This window comes from Petaurus breviceps, unplaced genomic scaffold (genome assembly GCF_028583685.1).
Source record: "Petaurus breviceps papuanus isolate PSGF00001 unplaced genomic scaffold, PetGlider_PUasm1.0 126, whole genome shotgun sequence".
NCBI lineage: Eukaryota > Metazoa > Chordata > Mammalia > Diprotodontia > Petauridae > Petaurus > Petaurus breviceps.
In genome coordinates, this window is record NW_027185655.1 from 20,572,563 (window position 1) to 20,590,796 (window position 18,234).

An 18,234-nucleotide genomic window follows, 5' to 3' on the forward strand; every position below is an offset into this window, starting at 1 on the left:
TTCCTTTTCCAATACTGAACAGGCTTAAGTTCATTTAAAGGTTGGTGTTATTCACCAACCAAGGCAGAGAACAGTAAGAATGCAGAAAGCCATGCTACCTCACAAGAACTCAGAAACTTCAACTCTTCTGACACCCACAAGCAAACTTCACATCTTTTTCTAGGGAGAGTGTCATATTTATTGCATATCTTCCGGTTCTTATAGGTGAAGGAGGCTTAGTTCTCAACAACCCCCCATGCCCAGTAGTTATAATCTCCTAGCCTCAGAGACTCAGAGTTGAGGCCCAAGGAGGCCATCCTCTCACCTGTAGCCATCACAGTCATTCACTTTACCAACCCAGGCCCAGGACACAGCCAGAGCAGCAGCCCAAGGCCACAGATTACACCACTATTTATTGTAATATTTGTTTTTCTTAATCATCTAACATGTACATAACTATGCTACCATTTTTATTGGGTTCTTATCTTTTTTTAATGTATCACTAAAATATTTTTCAGTATTGCGAGCCTAATCTCATTTTCCCCACAAACTCTGTGGTTTTTATTGCACAATTTTAATAGTATTTTTAGGAAAATATTTAATTTAATATTTAATTAATTAAATTTAATTTTAATTAATTTAATATTAAATTTAATTTAATAGTATTTTTAGGAAAACATGCCATGTTATAACAGAACTGATTGCCTTTGAACAATTTCGTAGTTACATGCTATATCATACTCTATGTCAACTTTGAATCTGGACAGTGGGGTTTTCCCCAAAAAACTTGCTTAGCCATGGTTAACAGTGGTGGCAGGAGATCTCCTGTGCATGTGTCAGAAAGACCTTAACAAAACCATGAAGTTGTTGAATATGGTGGTAGACCTGCAACTCCTGCTACTATGAAAGGCCAAGGCTGGTGGATGGCTTGAGTTTGGGAGTTCTGAGCTGCAGCAGGACAGCAGGACTAAAGCCAATTGGAACTAAATCTAGAATCAATATGGTCAACCCCGGGAGCGAAGGGCTACAGGCTGCCTAAAGAAAGGAAAACAGGTCCCTATGAGAAATGAAATAGGTCAGAACTTCCATGCTGATCACCAATGGGATCAGGTCTGTGAGTAGCTACTACACGTCTAGCCTGGTAAGATTGAGAGCAACCTAGCCTCAAAACCAAACCAAAACAAAAAGCACTGAACTGACCACATAAGTATAGCAAGGCTTGGTTAATAGACACCTTGCCTTCTTCTAGAATTAAAGAAGGAGGCACACAAGCCAATGTGAGTGGTGTCCACTACTAAAAGACCCCAAATGTTAGATGGGACACCTACCAAGAGCACACATAGACTGTACTTAATCAGCCAACAAGCATATATTCATTGTCTAGTATGTACTGGGAAGTCATATGTGGGCAATGCTTTATTTTATAATTTATTAAGCATGATGATGGCCAATGGGGATAGAAGTGGACAATTTTCCAAGACTAGAAATTGTGGAACAATTGTTGATTTGCTTTGAGAAAAGGAGATTCCCCACCAGGAGGTCCCTGAACCTTGTGAAATCATAGGTACTGAGTCTACTCCCTCTTTCTACAAAAACAGAAATGGGCCTACATCCAGCCCACACAACATTGTTTCTAAAAACAAATACAAATATAATTTAAATAGTACAAATAAATACAAACATAATTTTAAAATAAATATTTCCAAATGCTGCTAACAACGTTTGTTTGGTTTTTTAAAATTTGTTTTGTTCTGAAAATTTTCCTACTGCTGATCAAAATAATGTGAAAACAATACAATGTCATAGAATGAATAGCTTTTGAGCATCACCATTTTCATGAAGCATCTTAGAAAGCAAGAAAAGTGAGGGGAAAATATTAGGTTATATTTGGCTTTAAAAAATTTATCTGTAGAAAAAAGTCACCCTTTCCTCAGTACTCTCTAATAATGGTTCAAAATGCTCTCATTCCATCATGACTTTCTGATATATTTTTTAACTTTTCTATTACTAATCAAAATAATTATGAAAATAATACATGGTAACAATAAATTTTGACCATCCCCATGGGCATGAAGCAGGCATTATTTTAAATAAGTACAGTAAGAGAATATATTTTTTCCCAAATTTCTTTCTCATACATTTGAAACTCACAGTGACTTGCAATAGTCTTGTGTGTGTATATATTATACATATATATATACATATGTAACATATAAACAATATATACATATATGTGTGTATATATATACACACACACATACACACACATTTATAGGAAACATGTGTCAGTGTGTTATTACTGTTTTCCTGTTACCTTTTTTACCCCCTTCAGTATTTATCTGGTTGTATTATTTCTACTTTTAACCATAGACATGGAAGATCATTTAACCCTCTTCTGTTACTTCACATATAACTAGCTTTATATTCAGCAAGGCTGTGTTTCATGGTGTAGATAAAGAAATCATTTCATAGGATCACAGATTTAAAGTTGAACAGGATCTCAAAGGCCATCTAATCCAACCCCCTTATTTTCCAGATGAGGCAAGCGAGGCCCAGAGAGTTCATCTGATTGGCCCAAAGTACTAAATGACAGGTCAGACATTTGAACATAAGTCAGATGATTCCAAGTTCAGAACTTTCCACAATCAAAGAACAGAAATTAAAGTACAAATCCAGACATTCCTAACCTGTACCCCAGAATTTAATTAGAAGCAGTATCTCCTTAGTTTTGGGGATTTTTTTAGGAAATGACTTTAAAAACGATTTCCCATCCTCTCTAGTCAAGCTCAAATGAATAGAATAATAGTTAATTGGCTTAAGCAAGAAGATGAGGTGAGGTAAGCCACAGCTGAGATCTGAGAACAAAATGATTAAAAGGCAGGTGGAGTTTGGAGTAAAAACAGTCGGAAATCAGAGGGGAAAACTCCAGGGAAGGAGAGAGGAGGGAGCAGATAAAGGGTAGAAGGGATCAGGAACTGAGAGAGAGATAAGTGGTGGAAAGCGTTAAAAACAATAAGGATAAAGAACCAAAACCAATGTCTACGGGTGACAAGTGGTATGTATGTGTTACCTAGGCTTGGGTTAAAAAGTGTTGGACGTTATCAAAGTCAATGGCAGTGGGAAGAAAAAGATTTAGCAAGCAGAATATAAAGTGGTGTGTGCTGAAATGCTCTTAGGGTTATGCAGCATGAAGTAAATAATGTGCTATATATTATAATATATAATATATTATTTAGATAAGCTTAGGCTAATTAATTGAATAATAAATTGAATGAATGAAAAAGAAAGTTTGGCATTAGAGTCTAAGGGAAAGTAGGAGGAATCTGGAGTAGAGAAAGGCCTCATAAAAAGCATTAGTACCACGCTATAGGGGCAGGGCATAGAACTAGAGAGACACAGATTTTTAAAGAGGGAAGAAAGTTGTGTGAGGACTAAAAGAGAAAGGAAGGGAAAAGGCAAAAATCTTAGGACTTAGAATCCTGCATGGCTGAAAGCTACCACTGACCAATAAATCAGCAAGCATAAATACCTCCTAGGTACCAGTGGGGGAATCCAGCTTCAAAATGGGCAAGAAGGTGAAGCAAATAAATGACAGCCATAGAAAGTGTGAGGCTCCAAAGAAAGAATGTGAAAAGAAGGCCCTTTGCAGAGGAGGAAGGTCCTTAGGTGTAGGACCCTGCACATCCTTTTTCAAAGTATTGACCAATTTTGAGCAAAGTCTTCTCTGGAAGGAGGAAAATGTTAGTTATGGTATGACAAAAAAATTAATAAATTTAAAAAGAAAAGAAAATGTGATCAAGACATAGCACTATTCCAGAGAAACTGTCAGAATCAAAGATGGAAATCAGGGGTACTAAAGGCAGAAGGAGGTCTTTGGAGCCCAAATTAGAAAGAATGAAATCAGCAAAGCATGTGGCCTGGGCTGGAAGTGGCTGGAATATTATTAACAAGTGTAAATAAGAAGAGATTGACAATTTAAAGCCTTTGATTCCTTTACCCTTGGACTATATCCTTGATATATCCCAAACTCCACCCCAGTCCTTAATTCTTTCTCTTATCCTAAACCCAACCAGTATCTCTTGTCCTTAAGGAACCACCCACATCTTCTATTCTTCTTCCATCCCCCCTCCAAAAAAAGTGGAGGCTTAATGGATATTTTATTCAAACTTCAATAGTTTATCCCAAAGGGCCAAGATTTTGAGATATCAGATTGGGGTCAAAAGCTGAGCACAGACTCATTTTCAGTGTGAACTATTAACAAATGGGTATCAGTCATTGAAAGGACCGTGCCAATTCTATAATTAAATCATGGTACTGTATCATACAGAAGGTTGCAGTGTCTGGGCAGGGACAGCTGTTAAGTCCTATGCTCTTTATTAATATACTTGGCACACACAGTATGTGTATCTCAAACTATTAGCTATCCCAAACATCATACTTCCCATATTTTGTGATATTGGATATTTAATACTGGGGGAAAAGACCTTGAAAAATGCTTTGTTAGATGCTTTTAGAAATGCATTTCCAGATCAACAGAAATTGAAAAAGTTGATCATTCAAAGCAACCTCTTCCTCCAGTATTTCTCAAAGAATCATATAATTGAGTTTAATGTTAGAGACGATTATCTCTAGCAGCTCTGTTTCTCAACAGATCATCAGATGCTTCCCCAAGCTGCCAGGTTCAGCCACATGGACCTTTTACTGGACTCCTACTGCACATCTGAAGTACTGACCAAGTATGGACTGATGCTTTAGATTCGGCTTCTTGAAATGAAGCACAAAGAGGTTAAGTGACTTGGTCAAGGTCACAAAAGTTATAAATAGCAAAGCTAGAATTCTAGCCCTGGACTGCCGATTCCAAATCTAGTATTCTTTACATTACCTCAGAACTGAAGAAAAATTTATTACAAACACAAAAATTTAGTGTGGTGAGTTTAGATTAATCACACATATTAATTCTAACCTATCCCCTCTTGCTCAAGCAACCTAGAATGGTAATTTCATTCATAATGAACACAAAAAAAATCCTGAAAAGACCACACTACCCTTTGAATTTTAAAAACCATGAATACATTAAATATAATTCCCACCTTGGAGGAAAGACATCATGAATGGGTTGCTTGTATTATTACCTAATGGTAAACTTTCTAAGTTACTTGGTCTCTTTTAAATGTTTTAGTATGACTAGCCTAGGTAGTGTTTGCTTCAAAACTGAACAAGGATCATTTTTCATACTAAAATGTTTATGAAACATTGCTCTATTGAGTCTTGTACAAAAGGTTATTTTTAATATTGTCCATCACACTAAGTAGAGACCTTTTAAAATTAAGAATGTCTCTTACTCTTAAATAAATCATATATAGCTCTAACAATTAACAGTATCTTAAAACATAAAGTGTGAATTAGTCTTTCGGTTTTTTTCAAAGATGGCAAATTTCTCATTTAATAATATATAATTGTAATTCTTGCAAGTTGCTGATAGTGTTACAGTTTTGATACTGATAAAGGACAACAAAATTTAACAGATTCTTCATGGTTCCCATTCGTGCTTCTTTGGCCAAGGCTATGAAAATGACTCTGGGGGTTATTATGAGAAGTTAGGGAGAGAGGCCCACAAGGCCCATTCAAACTGGGGCCTAACTTTTCCTGAAGGCAAAGGGCCCCTAAGTATTGCATTGCTAAGCAACTTCAGAGGAAATCATGGCTCTAGACCTGCTTTTACAAGTCAAATGAGGGAGAAACTTTCTGTGAATGAAACAGCCAGAGCTCCTTGAAACAAGAGGAGGCTTCTTCTTCTTCTTTTTTAAGGAAAGTATGAATGGGTGATTCAAGCAAAAAAGCAGTTTGGTTTGGCAGACTAAAAACTCCGAGAAAGCCCAGTTTTGTTCAGTGAAAGTCAGATTTCAAGTGTGTTTTCCCTCCCCCACCCGCCCCCAGTTCTGTCTGCATAACCACTCTGGAGAAAGGCTTTATGCAAGACTTGTTGGTCTTTTTTAAAACTAAAACATGCCACTTTTACTCCCCAATGAGTTAATTTTTAAAAATCAATGGGCTGCACGAACTTACCTTTAACAGACGCAGAGTATGAGGAGATAAAGCAAAGGAAAAACACTGCCAGAAGAATCATGGTTGACTCTGGTCGGGTCCACAGCAGTGCATGGAGCTCGGGGCAGGCCGGCCTGCACCCACCAGGGAGCTGCTCTGATTGCAGCTGAGCTGGAGAAAAATCTCAGCACCTGGGACAATCAGGTTTATCTTTAGGCAAAGGGCAGATTCCAAATTCCATCCTCAGGGCCTAAGGTCAATAAAGTACTTTCCATTAATCATTAAGCACAGGGGGGTTGCCGATTTTGCCCCCTTTTTATGGTTTCACTTCTTTTGCCTTTCATTTTTGGAGAACTAAGCCAGAGAAGACTTGCTCTACAGCAGGGGTCCTTCCCTTTTCTGGTCTCCCAGACCCCTTTGGAAGCCCATGGACCCCTTTCAGAATCATATATTTAAGTGAATATAACATAGAATTGCAAAGTCAATCAGTCAGTCAACAAACATTTATGAAACACTTGGTATGTGTTAGGCACTTAGTAGGAATACAAAGAAAGAGGCAAAAGATTCTCTCAAGGAGCTTATATCTAATGGGGAAGAAAATATGCAAGTGTCTGAACTATACATATACTACGTATGTATGCATGTATGTACACACACATACATATATCACATGTATGTATATACACACATATGATAAACTGGAAATAATAAACCCAGGGAAGGCACTACTAACATTAAGGGGAAGCAAGAAAGGCTTCTTATAAAAGGAGGGATTTTAGCTGAGCTTTAAAGGAAGACAAAAAGCAGAGATGAAGAGGGAGAGAGTTCTAGGTGTGGAGACCTGCCAGTGAAAATTCTTACAAACCAATTATAAAAACATATGCATATGTGTATAGATGTATATTCTAAAGGTCACAGATGCCACATTAACAACCCTAGAGAGAAAATGGTGCCAATATGGTGAAAAAAGGAGCAGTTCCAAAGGCAGCAAGAGTAGGCTTTAATTTGAAGCATTTTAGTAAAGGCTCTGCAAAAACTGAGGTTGGACAAGAAAACCAGGGATAATAAGCAATTCTGAATGAATCCACTTCAGACATTTGGGGGAATCATGGTATCAAAACTGGAAATAATCTTAAAGGCCATCAAATCCAAGCTCCTTGTTTTACAGGTGAGGAAACCTGTGACTTTCACAGGGTAACAAAGTAAGTGTTTGAGGAAGTAACCAGCTCAGGGCTTTTCTGACTTCTCTTGCCCTATCCTTGACACCTCTTAGATGCCTGGTGGAAAGGGGGAAGAGGGAAGGAAAGAAGAGAGAAAAGTGGGAGGAGGGAGAGGAGGACTGGGAAAGGACAGAGAGAGAGGAGAGGGAGAGGAAGAGGGAGAGAGTCCTTCATATCTTTGAGATATTGTCTGTAATTTGAGCTCCATAATTTTTGAAGCAGTCCCAATTATACAATAGTGGGATAATATATCTGTGAAAAAAATCACACACACACACACACTCACACACACACACACACACACACACACACACACACACACCCTTATCTAGCTGTTGCCCAGAACTGACCAAAAGTCTCCCAATGCCTCCTGAGGCAGAGGTAAGTTACCTAGGTAACATACCTAGGGCTTTTGGGAATCTCCAGCATTACTTTTACCACTGTAAGCTAGGCCAGGGAGCCTAGCAGCTGTCTTGATAAGTCCCAGGGTGAGGCAAAACTATGCACTTCCCTCTCCCTCTTCCTCCTTTCTCCCCCCTGTAATGACCTGCCATTCACCACCATTCACCAGCATTCAAGACTTAGCTTGGATGCCATCTCCTCTTGAAGACTTCTTGATCTTTGGGGCCCCATTCCAATTAGAAGTGAACTCTCCTCTAATGAAATTCCACAGAACTTTGTTTATATCTCCCTTATGATCCTTAAATTCTATTCTTCTACTAATCTAAAATTATTTGTGCCCTTGCCTTCTTCTACTATTCCCTTTAGAGTTTTACTTATCTTTGTAACTCTCCTAGGACCTTGCACATAGCAAGAACTCAATAAATGTTTATTAGATGAATGAATGAATGGAGAGAGGGCTGACATCAACAAAAAGACCCAACCCAAATCACAGTGCTTGGACCCTGGCCTATTCAGTCATGGGTGATTGAGACTAAAGTTAAAAGTTCCAAGAAAAGACTATTAAAATTTTTTGGTTTAAGTTTCCTATAAGCAAGAGGAACCAAAGGACTACTCACAGTTCCCTAAATTAAAAATAGGGGAGAAAAATTTTAAAATATGTATCTATCTATCTAATCTACACACACATATATACACATACTTATACACGCATGCACACACACACACACGCACATATATAACTTCACTAATTGATTTCATCCCCTTTTCCAGAACCTCTGTCTTGAGAGAGGCCTCCCTATCAATCAGTCACCCCAGACACCATCTGGAGCTCTGACCATCAGATGCCCAGAATAATCTGGACAAAGTATGGCATAGAATTATCTCATAGAACAAGAATACAAACATAACTATCTTCTTTATATAAAAGATTAAAAGAAGACAATTGTTTCTCTTGAGCACTCTTCTTCAGACTGGAAAATTTGCTCTCAAGATTTATGTACAAACTGTAGAGATAGATGCCAAATAGAAACAAACTATCGCTAGTCTGATTGCTCTGAAATGTCCTAAGGATGAGGTTAAGCAACAAGGCCAAACCTTCAAAAATAATGTTCCTACTGAAATGCCAGTAATAAAATTTGTTTTCCCCAAGGAACAGCATGACAAAGGGGAGAGAGAGCCAACCTTGGAGCCGGGGAGACCTGAGTTAAAGCACTATCTTGGACTCATGGTGGCTGTGGCTGTGTGACCCTGAGAAAGCCACTTACGCTCTAATTGCTTGTTCAACTCTCTAACAATCAATTGCAAAGAAAGTGTTGAAGTGCATCGGTAGGAGTTTCTTCATTTGGGAGGTCCCTTTGCCAGTGAAATCCCAGATTCAGCCATTATCCCTTCCCCAAATGACTATGTTGTTCAATTTGACCACATTTTTATGAAGAAGTTAGTTCAGATTCTTGAATTACATAACACTAAGATAGGTATTTGCCATTCTAGAGGTGCAGGACTTTTTAAACCTATTTCACTTATTGAAAACTCAGGAATCCTTTGCTGACTCTATCTCAACAGCCCTATTCTTTAATGTACTTCATGTTAGACTATGTGGTATAGAAGACGTGTCCCTCTGGTTAAAGTACTCCCGCTTGCCATGCATTTTCCAGAGTCCAACAAATAAAGGGCATATCCTTATTGCCTAATCAAACTAATGATGTGTCTTTTGGACGTTTGCTCTTCAATAAAAGATTCCTATTAGTCATTCCACCGAATGGAGAGATATTTCAAAATGCATATGAGAATCTTTGCCATAGCTACTTTTGATGTAAATATATGTTGTAGGTGCCTATCCTGGTTTTACAAAGAGGTGGGAAGGGTGGTTTTTCGAGTCCACAAGAAAAACCCAAGGATAAAATAAGAACAAAAAGTTGGGGGCCTCCCCAATTAGAGTCTAGTGCTCTGTGATCTCAGATGCAATTAATTAAACTGGTTTACATATCTGACTCCAAGTGAACCTTCTTGGCCAATAAGCCACCTTCAGGATTCTATAAACACTTGTATAAATTCCACACCAAAATTTAAGATAAATGCTCTGTATCTGATGATATCACAGAGATAAAATCCCAGCATGGGAGTTTCCCCCTTCCTTTCCCAGTAAAGAAGTACATTTATAAAGTTTTCACTTCCTTAGCAATATTCCTGTCATAAAGAGTCCTTACAGATGGGGGCTATGTGACAAGGGGCCATTCCACTAGTGTGGTCAAGATCAATCAAAAGGCAAAATAATTTCAAAGTAGAAATTAAGGATCAGTGGACTAGAGACAGCGTTTTGTCTGCCACTAAATTAAAATGCTAGGAAATACAGAGTGGAGACTGTGAGAAGCGAGAACCAGAGAACAAGGGATGATAAATTTAAGAAATGAATAATTAAACATATGCTGTCACTCTATTGATAGACACTGAATTAGACAGCCTCATGAAAGTACATGGGCCTGGGTAATATACTTCCTGGGAAATTGAACTGCCATATATTTAAGAAAGGAACAGAGGAACGCAGTCATGTCTCATCCAGCTGGCTCAGGTGCATATCCTTAGAATTATCAATGAAGTGGTACCAATAGCCCAGACATGTGTGAGACATTTATTTCTATGTGAAGTCAAGCACAGTATTTTTCTACTGAGCAGCTCTTGAAGATGGGAGGTGCTGATCACCCCCCTCTGAGGTGATTGAACACTAGACGGAGCTTGGCAGAGTGCTTGCCCAATGCCCAGGTGCTGTAAACTAGACTTTCATTATCTCCAAACTGCAAGCCAATTTTTTTTTCAATTACAAAAGGAGAAATATATATTTCAAGTTAAACTCACTCCCCTCTTTATCATCCTCTCCAGGAGTTCAATGTTCTCAGAGAGGCACATAACAAATCTTGTACAATGCCATTATACCTGGGGATACAGGAATCTCCCTAAATTCACTAGTCTATGCAGGTATGATGTTAAGTGCCCCGAAGAACATGAAATCAGATAAGTCTCCCCTTCACAGTAAAGTTTCTTTTAAAAAGCTGTCTATAAACAGTCCTATCCCCTCACCCCCTTTGTTTAATTCCTTGAATGAATCAGAAGACCTGAGTTAGAATCCTAACTCTGCTACTTATCATCTGTGTGACCTCAACTCATTTCACCTCCTCAACCCCACATTTTCAACTGTAAAATGAGGGGTAGAACAGGATGATCTTTGAGGTCCTTTCAGTTTCATGATCTTATGTCTTAAACCAAGCTCATCATGTTTCGGAAAACATCCATTCCCCTATCTCACCACCTCCACCCTAGTCTGGGCCCTCACAAACACCTGTCTGGCCTCTCTATCATTCTAACATTTCTTTGCCTCTTCAAACTCTCCCCACTCCAACCCACCCACTGCACATTTGTCTACTCCATGTAGAGATTATCTCCCTCTTCTGTACAATCCCACTGTGCACCAAGGAAAGCTCAGACTCCCTCTTTTACTCCCTTTCACATGCTCTGATCTAATAAGAAGGTTCTTATCCTTTTCTGAGTCCTGTACTGAAGTCTGGTAAAACTATGAACTCCTTTTCAGAGTAATGTTTTTAAATGCATAAAGTATAAAGGAAACTAATTACATTAAAAAAGTTGTCAAAATATTAAGAAAGCAAATGTCTGGAAAAGTTGTGGTATATAATTGTGATGGAATACTATGGTGCTATAATAAATGATGAGGTCAGTGATCCTAGAAAAACATAGAAAGACTTGCATGAAATAATGAAGAGTGAAATAAGCAGATCCAAGAGAACACTGTATAAAGTAATAGCTATATTGTTTTACCAATGACCTTGAGCGAGTAACTCATTTTGATTGTTATAAATAACCAAATTAACTATAAAGGGCATTTGAAGAAAGATGCTATCTTCATCCAGAGAAAGAACTGATAGAGTGTATATAGAATAATTTTACATATATATATATATATAAAATTTTACACACACACATTTGTGTCTAATCTGGAGGGGGAGGGAAGAAAAAAAGGAAAAAAAAGAAATTTATATGACAATTTTGTTGTATATTTAAAAGGAATGACAAGCTGTACATGGTAGATTTGCAGTTTCATGTGCAATCATCTTTTATTGTACTATGCTATGGAAATTCTTTGTTATTCTATAAATTAAAAATAAAATAAATTGTAAAAAGAAAGAAAGCAAATTTACAGACCCTAGGTCAAGAAGCCCTGTTCTGGTCAAACTTGAACATTTACTTACTCTATATAGTCTATCTCCCTTGTCCTATTTATACCCTTTCTTTCATCCTGTTGACTATGCTCTGAGTGACCTCTCCCCTTTCCCCTCCCCCAACATGGCCACTGAATTCCTACCCAGCCTTTAAAAGCTAAAATGCTACCTCCTTCTATTCCTTCCATAATTAACACCTTTGAAGTTGGGAAAGCGATACATTTTAAAGAAAAGAATTATTAAGCATTTACTGGTAGCTATACTAAGTGCTGGCAGTACAAATAAAAGCAAAGGAGACATTCCTTGCCCTCCCTCGAGGAACTTCACACTCTAACGGGAGGCAACAGCACCTCTAAGGGCAGTGGTGGCCAGGGAGGATTGTTTTGGACAGGGGAGTCTTTCAGAATGATGACTGGATTCATAGGCCAATTGACCACACTGTACTTGGTAGGAAGGGTGGTGTTAATTTGATTGCTCTTTTCAGAGCTGGAAAGGGGGTGGGGAATGGGACAGAAATGCAGGTGGCAAAGCACAGAGGGCCAGGAAATAACAGTGATGGTCCTGAGACCAGGTAAGATGTGGTGAAATGCTCACCAAAGTCCAGGATCCCAGGGTAGGGCCTTCAGTTTCTGACAGAATTGGAAGGTAGAGGGCAGGTAGGTGGTTGGAGGAAGCCAGGAAGAAGGCACCAACGACATTCACTGGTATGGTCCTCAAGAAATTTTTTTTTTTACTTTAATAGATATTTTGTAGTAAAAACTGTTCTAAGGTAAAAATTAAAAGAAAAATATACAGATCTCCCTGTCTTTTTCAGCAGAAAGACCTTGGACAGATCCGGGGCCTCATTTAATTCTGTTCACATGAAGTCAAAAGAAAATACACTGTAAGAAGTCATTGCAATGAGATTCCCTTTTGTATTACCTAGTGCTGAAGAATGTCTCTCGGACTACCAAGCTAGAGAGAGTTCTGTTAGCCAGTGAAATGTCTAAAGATGGTTGACTCCTTCTAAAGCACTTCCTTCTGTTCTTATCACTAGAGGTTGGCAGGAGTGAGGTGTTTTGCTAGATTAGAAGATGAATGAACTTTAGCCCATTAAAAGAGTTAACCTTGGAGAGGAATATATCACAGCCCCTGAAATGGATCAGGAAAACCAGGTGTATGATACCAAGTTGGGATAAGGGTAACTGGGAAGGATCTGGAATGCAGAATCAAGATCTTTCTACCATTTGTCCCAAAGAAGTGGAATATGGTCTTAAATTATGCAAGTATAGCCCACTTTTTGCAACAGGTATTCCTCAAAAGAGTTATATTGCATTTTTTGTAAATCAAAATCCTATTTTCAAACTGTGAAGGAAGTTTATGTTTAAAGGCAGCTAAGTTCTCACAATTGTGTTTTGAGACCAGACACTATGATTGTCACTGAGGTAGGCAATGGCAAGAAGTCACTCTGGACAGTGTCCCTGACACTTACAGTTGACACAACTTCATCTTCTCAGTCCCCTCAGGCTGCCTGGTGAAGAAAAGCAAGAACAGTGACTTTCTTGCTGTATCAGTAACAAAAGACATTGAGTTCCAGTTACTATGAGACTGGAATCCATAAGGTCTCGGGCATTAAATTTTTGCTTTGCCAAAATACAGCTACAAAGAACAATTGCAAACTATTAATAACCACATAAAAGATTTCTCAGTATCACTAAGAAGAAAAATGCAAATTAAAACAACTCTGAACTTTTTACCCTATAACTAGCAAATTGGCAAAGATGACAAAAAATGGAAATAGTGTTGGAGGAACTGTGGAAAGATAGGTACATTAATACATTATTGGTGGAACTGTGAATTTGTCTAATTGTTATGGAAAACATTTAGAATTCTCTCCCCAAAGTCACTAAAATATCCACTCTGATTCAGAGATCCCACTGCTAGGCATATACCTGAAGGAGGACCAAGACAGTGGGAAAGGATCAGTATCTAGCAGGGTTCCCCCCACCTGGTCCATAGTAGGTGCTTAATTAATGCTTATTGATCAGTTGGGGAATAGCTAAACAAATTGTGATCGAAGAATGTAATTAGTGGACTGTGCAAAAAAATGATGTGATGAATGTGAAGGATTCAGAGAAACATGGGAAGGCATAAACTGATGCAGAAGAAAGTAAGCAAAACTAAGAAAGGAATATAGCAGCGACCATGACAATGGAAGAGCAGAGAACAGTAAAACAAAATGGAATGTTTTCTAACTTTAACAGACACAAAATGGTGAAGCTTATGAAAAGGTAGATGACAAACAGACAGACAGACCTAAAGTTAGATAGAACTTTTTTTTAAAACCACTCTATGTCAGAGACTGTGCTAAGTACTGGGGTTAAAGCAATAAATAAACAAACAAATAAATAAAATTAATAATATATTATATAATAAAATAAAAATATAATAATAAAATATTGTAATATATTAATACAATAATAAAAAAATAATAAAAAACCAAACTAAATAAATAAAACAAGATAGTCCTCTTCTCCAGCTTTCGGGGAGTGGATGCGGAAGAACAGCAGGAGAGTACTTGGTAGTTGGTAGGGAGGTGATTCCAAGTCCAGAGAATGAGTTGAGCTAGAACAGCAGCATGCCTAGGGCCTCTCAGAAATGTAAATCCACATCAGGCACTCACTAATCAGGAGAGCAGGCTCCAAGGGACAACCTGTAAAGACACAGATATGGAAAACAGAATAATATAATGTTGTATAAATGTCATGTCTCGTGTATCCCCAAAAGGGGTCAACAAGGTATGTTCTAGAAAGGTATAGGGCTGCTATTTACTTCCTCTACCACAAAAGAAATATCTAAAACATAAACTACTCATAAGCATGTTTGAACTCCTACTGTACTCTCCTAGGAGGTTAATACCTAAAATGCCAAAACATGAATTGTCTGGGGAGCCTGTTGGTCAGCCACCTCACCTCACCTTGACTCTCTACTTCTAAAGCAACTCCCTGAACACCTATATCTTCTGGCAAACCAGGGCATGACTTGGGATTTTCCTTCCTCTGATGTTCATCCTTTCCTCCATGAAGAGATGTAGTTGCTACTGGGAGCATCACCTGATTCTCCCAATGACTCCAGACCTCTTGAGTCTATGAGGTATTGGCCAAGGTTGGAAATGTCCATCTCGGGATTGTTCTTTGGTCACCTGCACTAGGGAAAGAAACACAAAGTAAAAGAGGCAGGCAGGGCCTTAAGAAACCAGTTTCAGGTTCATTTAGACAAGCATATGTTCTGGCTGCCAAATATGAGTGACCAGGATGGGGAGATGTGGAGGTAGAGGAGGAAAGGAAGTCCAAGAGAAAGCTGAATTCCAAACCACACATTTAGAAGTGAGGAATGAGGGTGAGAGTGGATGTTTCTCCCTTTAAAGTATACTAATTGAGTAGGTCTTGTCACTTTGACATAGCTCTGCCATAGGGAGAGATGGAGGGACATGGGAGGACCAACCAGAAGCCTCTGGTTGCCTCTGTCTTATCAAAGGATTCAATGGAAAGGGTCAGAGCAAAGGAGAAAATAACCAAAAGGGACTCCAAGGACAGCAGGTGTGGCCCTAGAAGAGTCCTAGATGCAAGCATGCTTCCTAGAAAGGATGTCACTTGTATCCATAAAATTATGATACTGCTCCTGAGAATAATATTGCTGAACAAGCTGTGAAGTCATAGAAATTGGGTTCAAGTCCTGGCCTGAATTCTTATCACCTGTGTGACCTTGGGGAAGTTGCTTAACCTCCCCAGGCCTCAGTTTCCTCAACTGTAAAATGAGGTTAAATTGGAAGGTCTCTGAGGCCCCTTCCCATTCTAGACCTATGATGCTACGATCCAACCTCCTGGGGGTGTTGTGAAGATCAAATTTATTTAATGTATATAAAGCACTTTGTGACAATATACAAATGCAAGTTATGAAAAAAGGAAGAAGAAAAAACAAAATCTTGTCAAGAACAAGAAAATAAATGAATCTATCAATAAATATTTAAGCACCTGTCATTTGCTAGACACTGAGCTTGGCCTGGAGATATAAAGACAAAAGCAAAACAGAGAGATAAAAAGGGCATCTGATTCTGGAAAGGAATACACAATTCTCCATAAACTAGATCCCACGTGGGCACTAGAACCTATCAGTTTTCCTCATGCAACTGAGCAGCTGTCAAAGGGAAACAGCTTTGGGGCACTCCAATTCCAGCCTGAATTCAGTGACCTAGATGTGAAGGGCTGCATATCTGATTACTGAATCTCGTTCAGCTTTCTCTGTGCTGATCAAGGAGGCAGTTGAAGAAAGCAGCCTACTAAGTGACCAGGAGTAAATCCAGGTCTGTGTTGCCACCTACCAGTTAACTGATTACATGCAAAACCACATCACCTCTCCCTTTTTCCTTTCCTAATTCAGCATAGAATGTCTAATAAAATTTACTCCAAATTAAAACACAACATCTAAATTCAGAAGGCCATGCTGCTTCTTACCTATGGTACAATTAGAAAGCTTCAGTCAGAATTAATATAATCAGTCATTCCTGAAATCTTGCACAATCACCCAGGAAAACACATGCCACCAATAAATAGATAAGCAGTATTAACTATAAGAGGGAGTAGTACAAACTATAAAATTGCTTAGAAATGATAACCTCTTCAGAACATGGTGTCCCAAGAGTCTTAGTGAAGCTTTAATAACTTACAATTTATAGGTTTCTTTATGCTTTCTCTAAACTACATTAATAAAGCTCTGTGTCGGTGCAGCCAGGTAACACAGCGAGTAAGAGCACCGGCCCCAGTGTAGGGATGACCTGGGATCAAATCCGGGCTCAGACACTTAGCACCCACCCAGAAACACCTGGTCATGTAACCTTGAGCAAGTTACTTAACCCCAATTGCTTAGGGGTGGCCAGGTGGCCTCAGCGAGTAAGAGCACCGGCCCCAGTGTAGGGATGACCTGTATCAAATCCGGGCTCAGATACTCAGCACCACACCCAGAAATAACTGGCCGTGTAACCTTGAGCAAGTTACTTAACCCCAATTGCTTAAAAAAAAAAAATAAAGCTCTGTGTGTGTGTGTGTATGTGTGTGTGTGTGTGTGTGTGTGTGTGTGTGTGTGTGTGTGTGTGTGAAGAGAGGGGAGGAGGGGAGAGAGAGACAGAGAGAGACTCACACTCAGACATTAGTTGTATGATCCCGGGCAAGTTACTATACCACTGTCTGTCTCAGTCTTCCCATCTAAAAAATTGAGGATAATAGCTCTTACTTCCTAAGTATGATGTAAGGATAAAATGAGACAATATATCTCATTGATATTGCAAATATCAGTGTAAACCTTAGTCCTATATATACTAGGTAGCAATTATTACCTGTTAGGTAGTACTTTTGCACAGACTGTCCCCTATACCTGGAATTATTTGCTCTTAATTTCTGCTAACAGAATCCTAAACTTCTTTTAAGACACTACTCAAATGTTACACCTACTAGAAACTATCCTAGCCACTAATTGCTAGTACCTTCTCTACAAAAATTACTTTGTATCTACACTGTATTTATTTTGTATTGAATTTCCATCCTATGTTTTTTCTCCAACAGAAGGTAACCTTCTTGAGGGTAGGAACACTTGCAGTTTTTGACATTGTAATTCCAGCATTTCTCACAATACCTGGGATATAGTAGGAGCCTAATGAATGCTTGTTGAATAAGCAGGGTTTCAATACATGTAGTTGACTAATAATACATATGCATGGATGCTCATACCTATGAATGAATGCAGGCATCAACATAGGAAAATAGGGTTTAGAACTGATAGCAGCACTACTGAGATTTGTTCTTCCAGGGGAAGGTACTCTGTATTTGTAATAGGACCTGGATCCAAATCCTGGGTCTGCTTTCCATGGGTGTGGCCTTCCATGCCATTTTTACCTCATTGGGCTTCAACTTTCTAGTCTGTAAAATGAGGGAGTTTGCCCCATTGATCTCTAAGGACCCATACAGTTCTAAATCTGATCCTGACTTTAAATCCAGTGTGCCTCAGTGTACAGGAATGGTGTTAAGACATCAAAGTCAGGAGAGCTGAATTTGAATCCCGGCTCTACCACTTAGTAACTCAATTTTATTCATCCACAGAGCATGGGACATGCTTTGATGAGTAGACCCTCCATGGGTCTGTGAAATGGGATGCAGTGATTATTCAATATATTATTTAATATAGCACAGGGATATTTGAGCCAGAACTACTGAATCGAATCTGAAAATGGGTGCAATGTCAGTGGACATAACATAGGCACAAAAGACTTGTCTCAAGCTAACTGCTAGATGTGAATTTGGAGCATGTGAATGCAATAAATAAAAATC

At 38.7% G+C, this 18,234-nt stretch overlaps 3 protein-coding genes across 3 annotated transcripts in view; 2 read left to right on the forward strand and 1 right to left on the reverse strand.

Moving 5' to 3' along the window:
- Positions 1-6,294, reverse strand: part of MTTP (microsomal triglyceride transfer protein) — a 65,334-nt gene extending 59,040 nt beyond the window's left edge. Inside the window, exon 1 of the mRNA XM_069094143.1 lies at positions 6,046-6,294. Within this exon, the coding sequence (XP_068950244.1) occupies positions 6,046-6,106 (61 nt within the window). The 5' untranslated portion in view covers positions 6,107-6,294. The remainder of the gene's footprint in view (positions 1-6,045) is intronic.
- Positions 1-18,234, forward strand: part of LOC138165848 (alcohol dehydrogenase E chain-like) — a 417,804-nt gene that overhangs the window by 76,602 nt on the left and 322,968 nt on the right. The window lies entirely within an intron of this gene.
- Positions 1-18,234, forward strand: part of LOC138165852 (all-trans-retinol dehydrogenase [NAD(+)] ADH7-like) — a 224,302-nt gene that overhangs the window by 76,602 nt on the left and 129,466 nt on the right. The window lies entirely within an intron of this gene.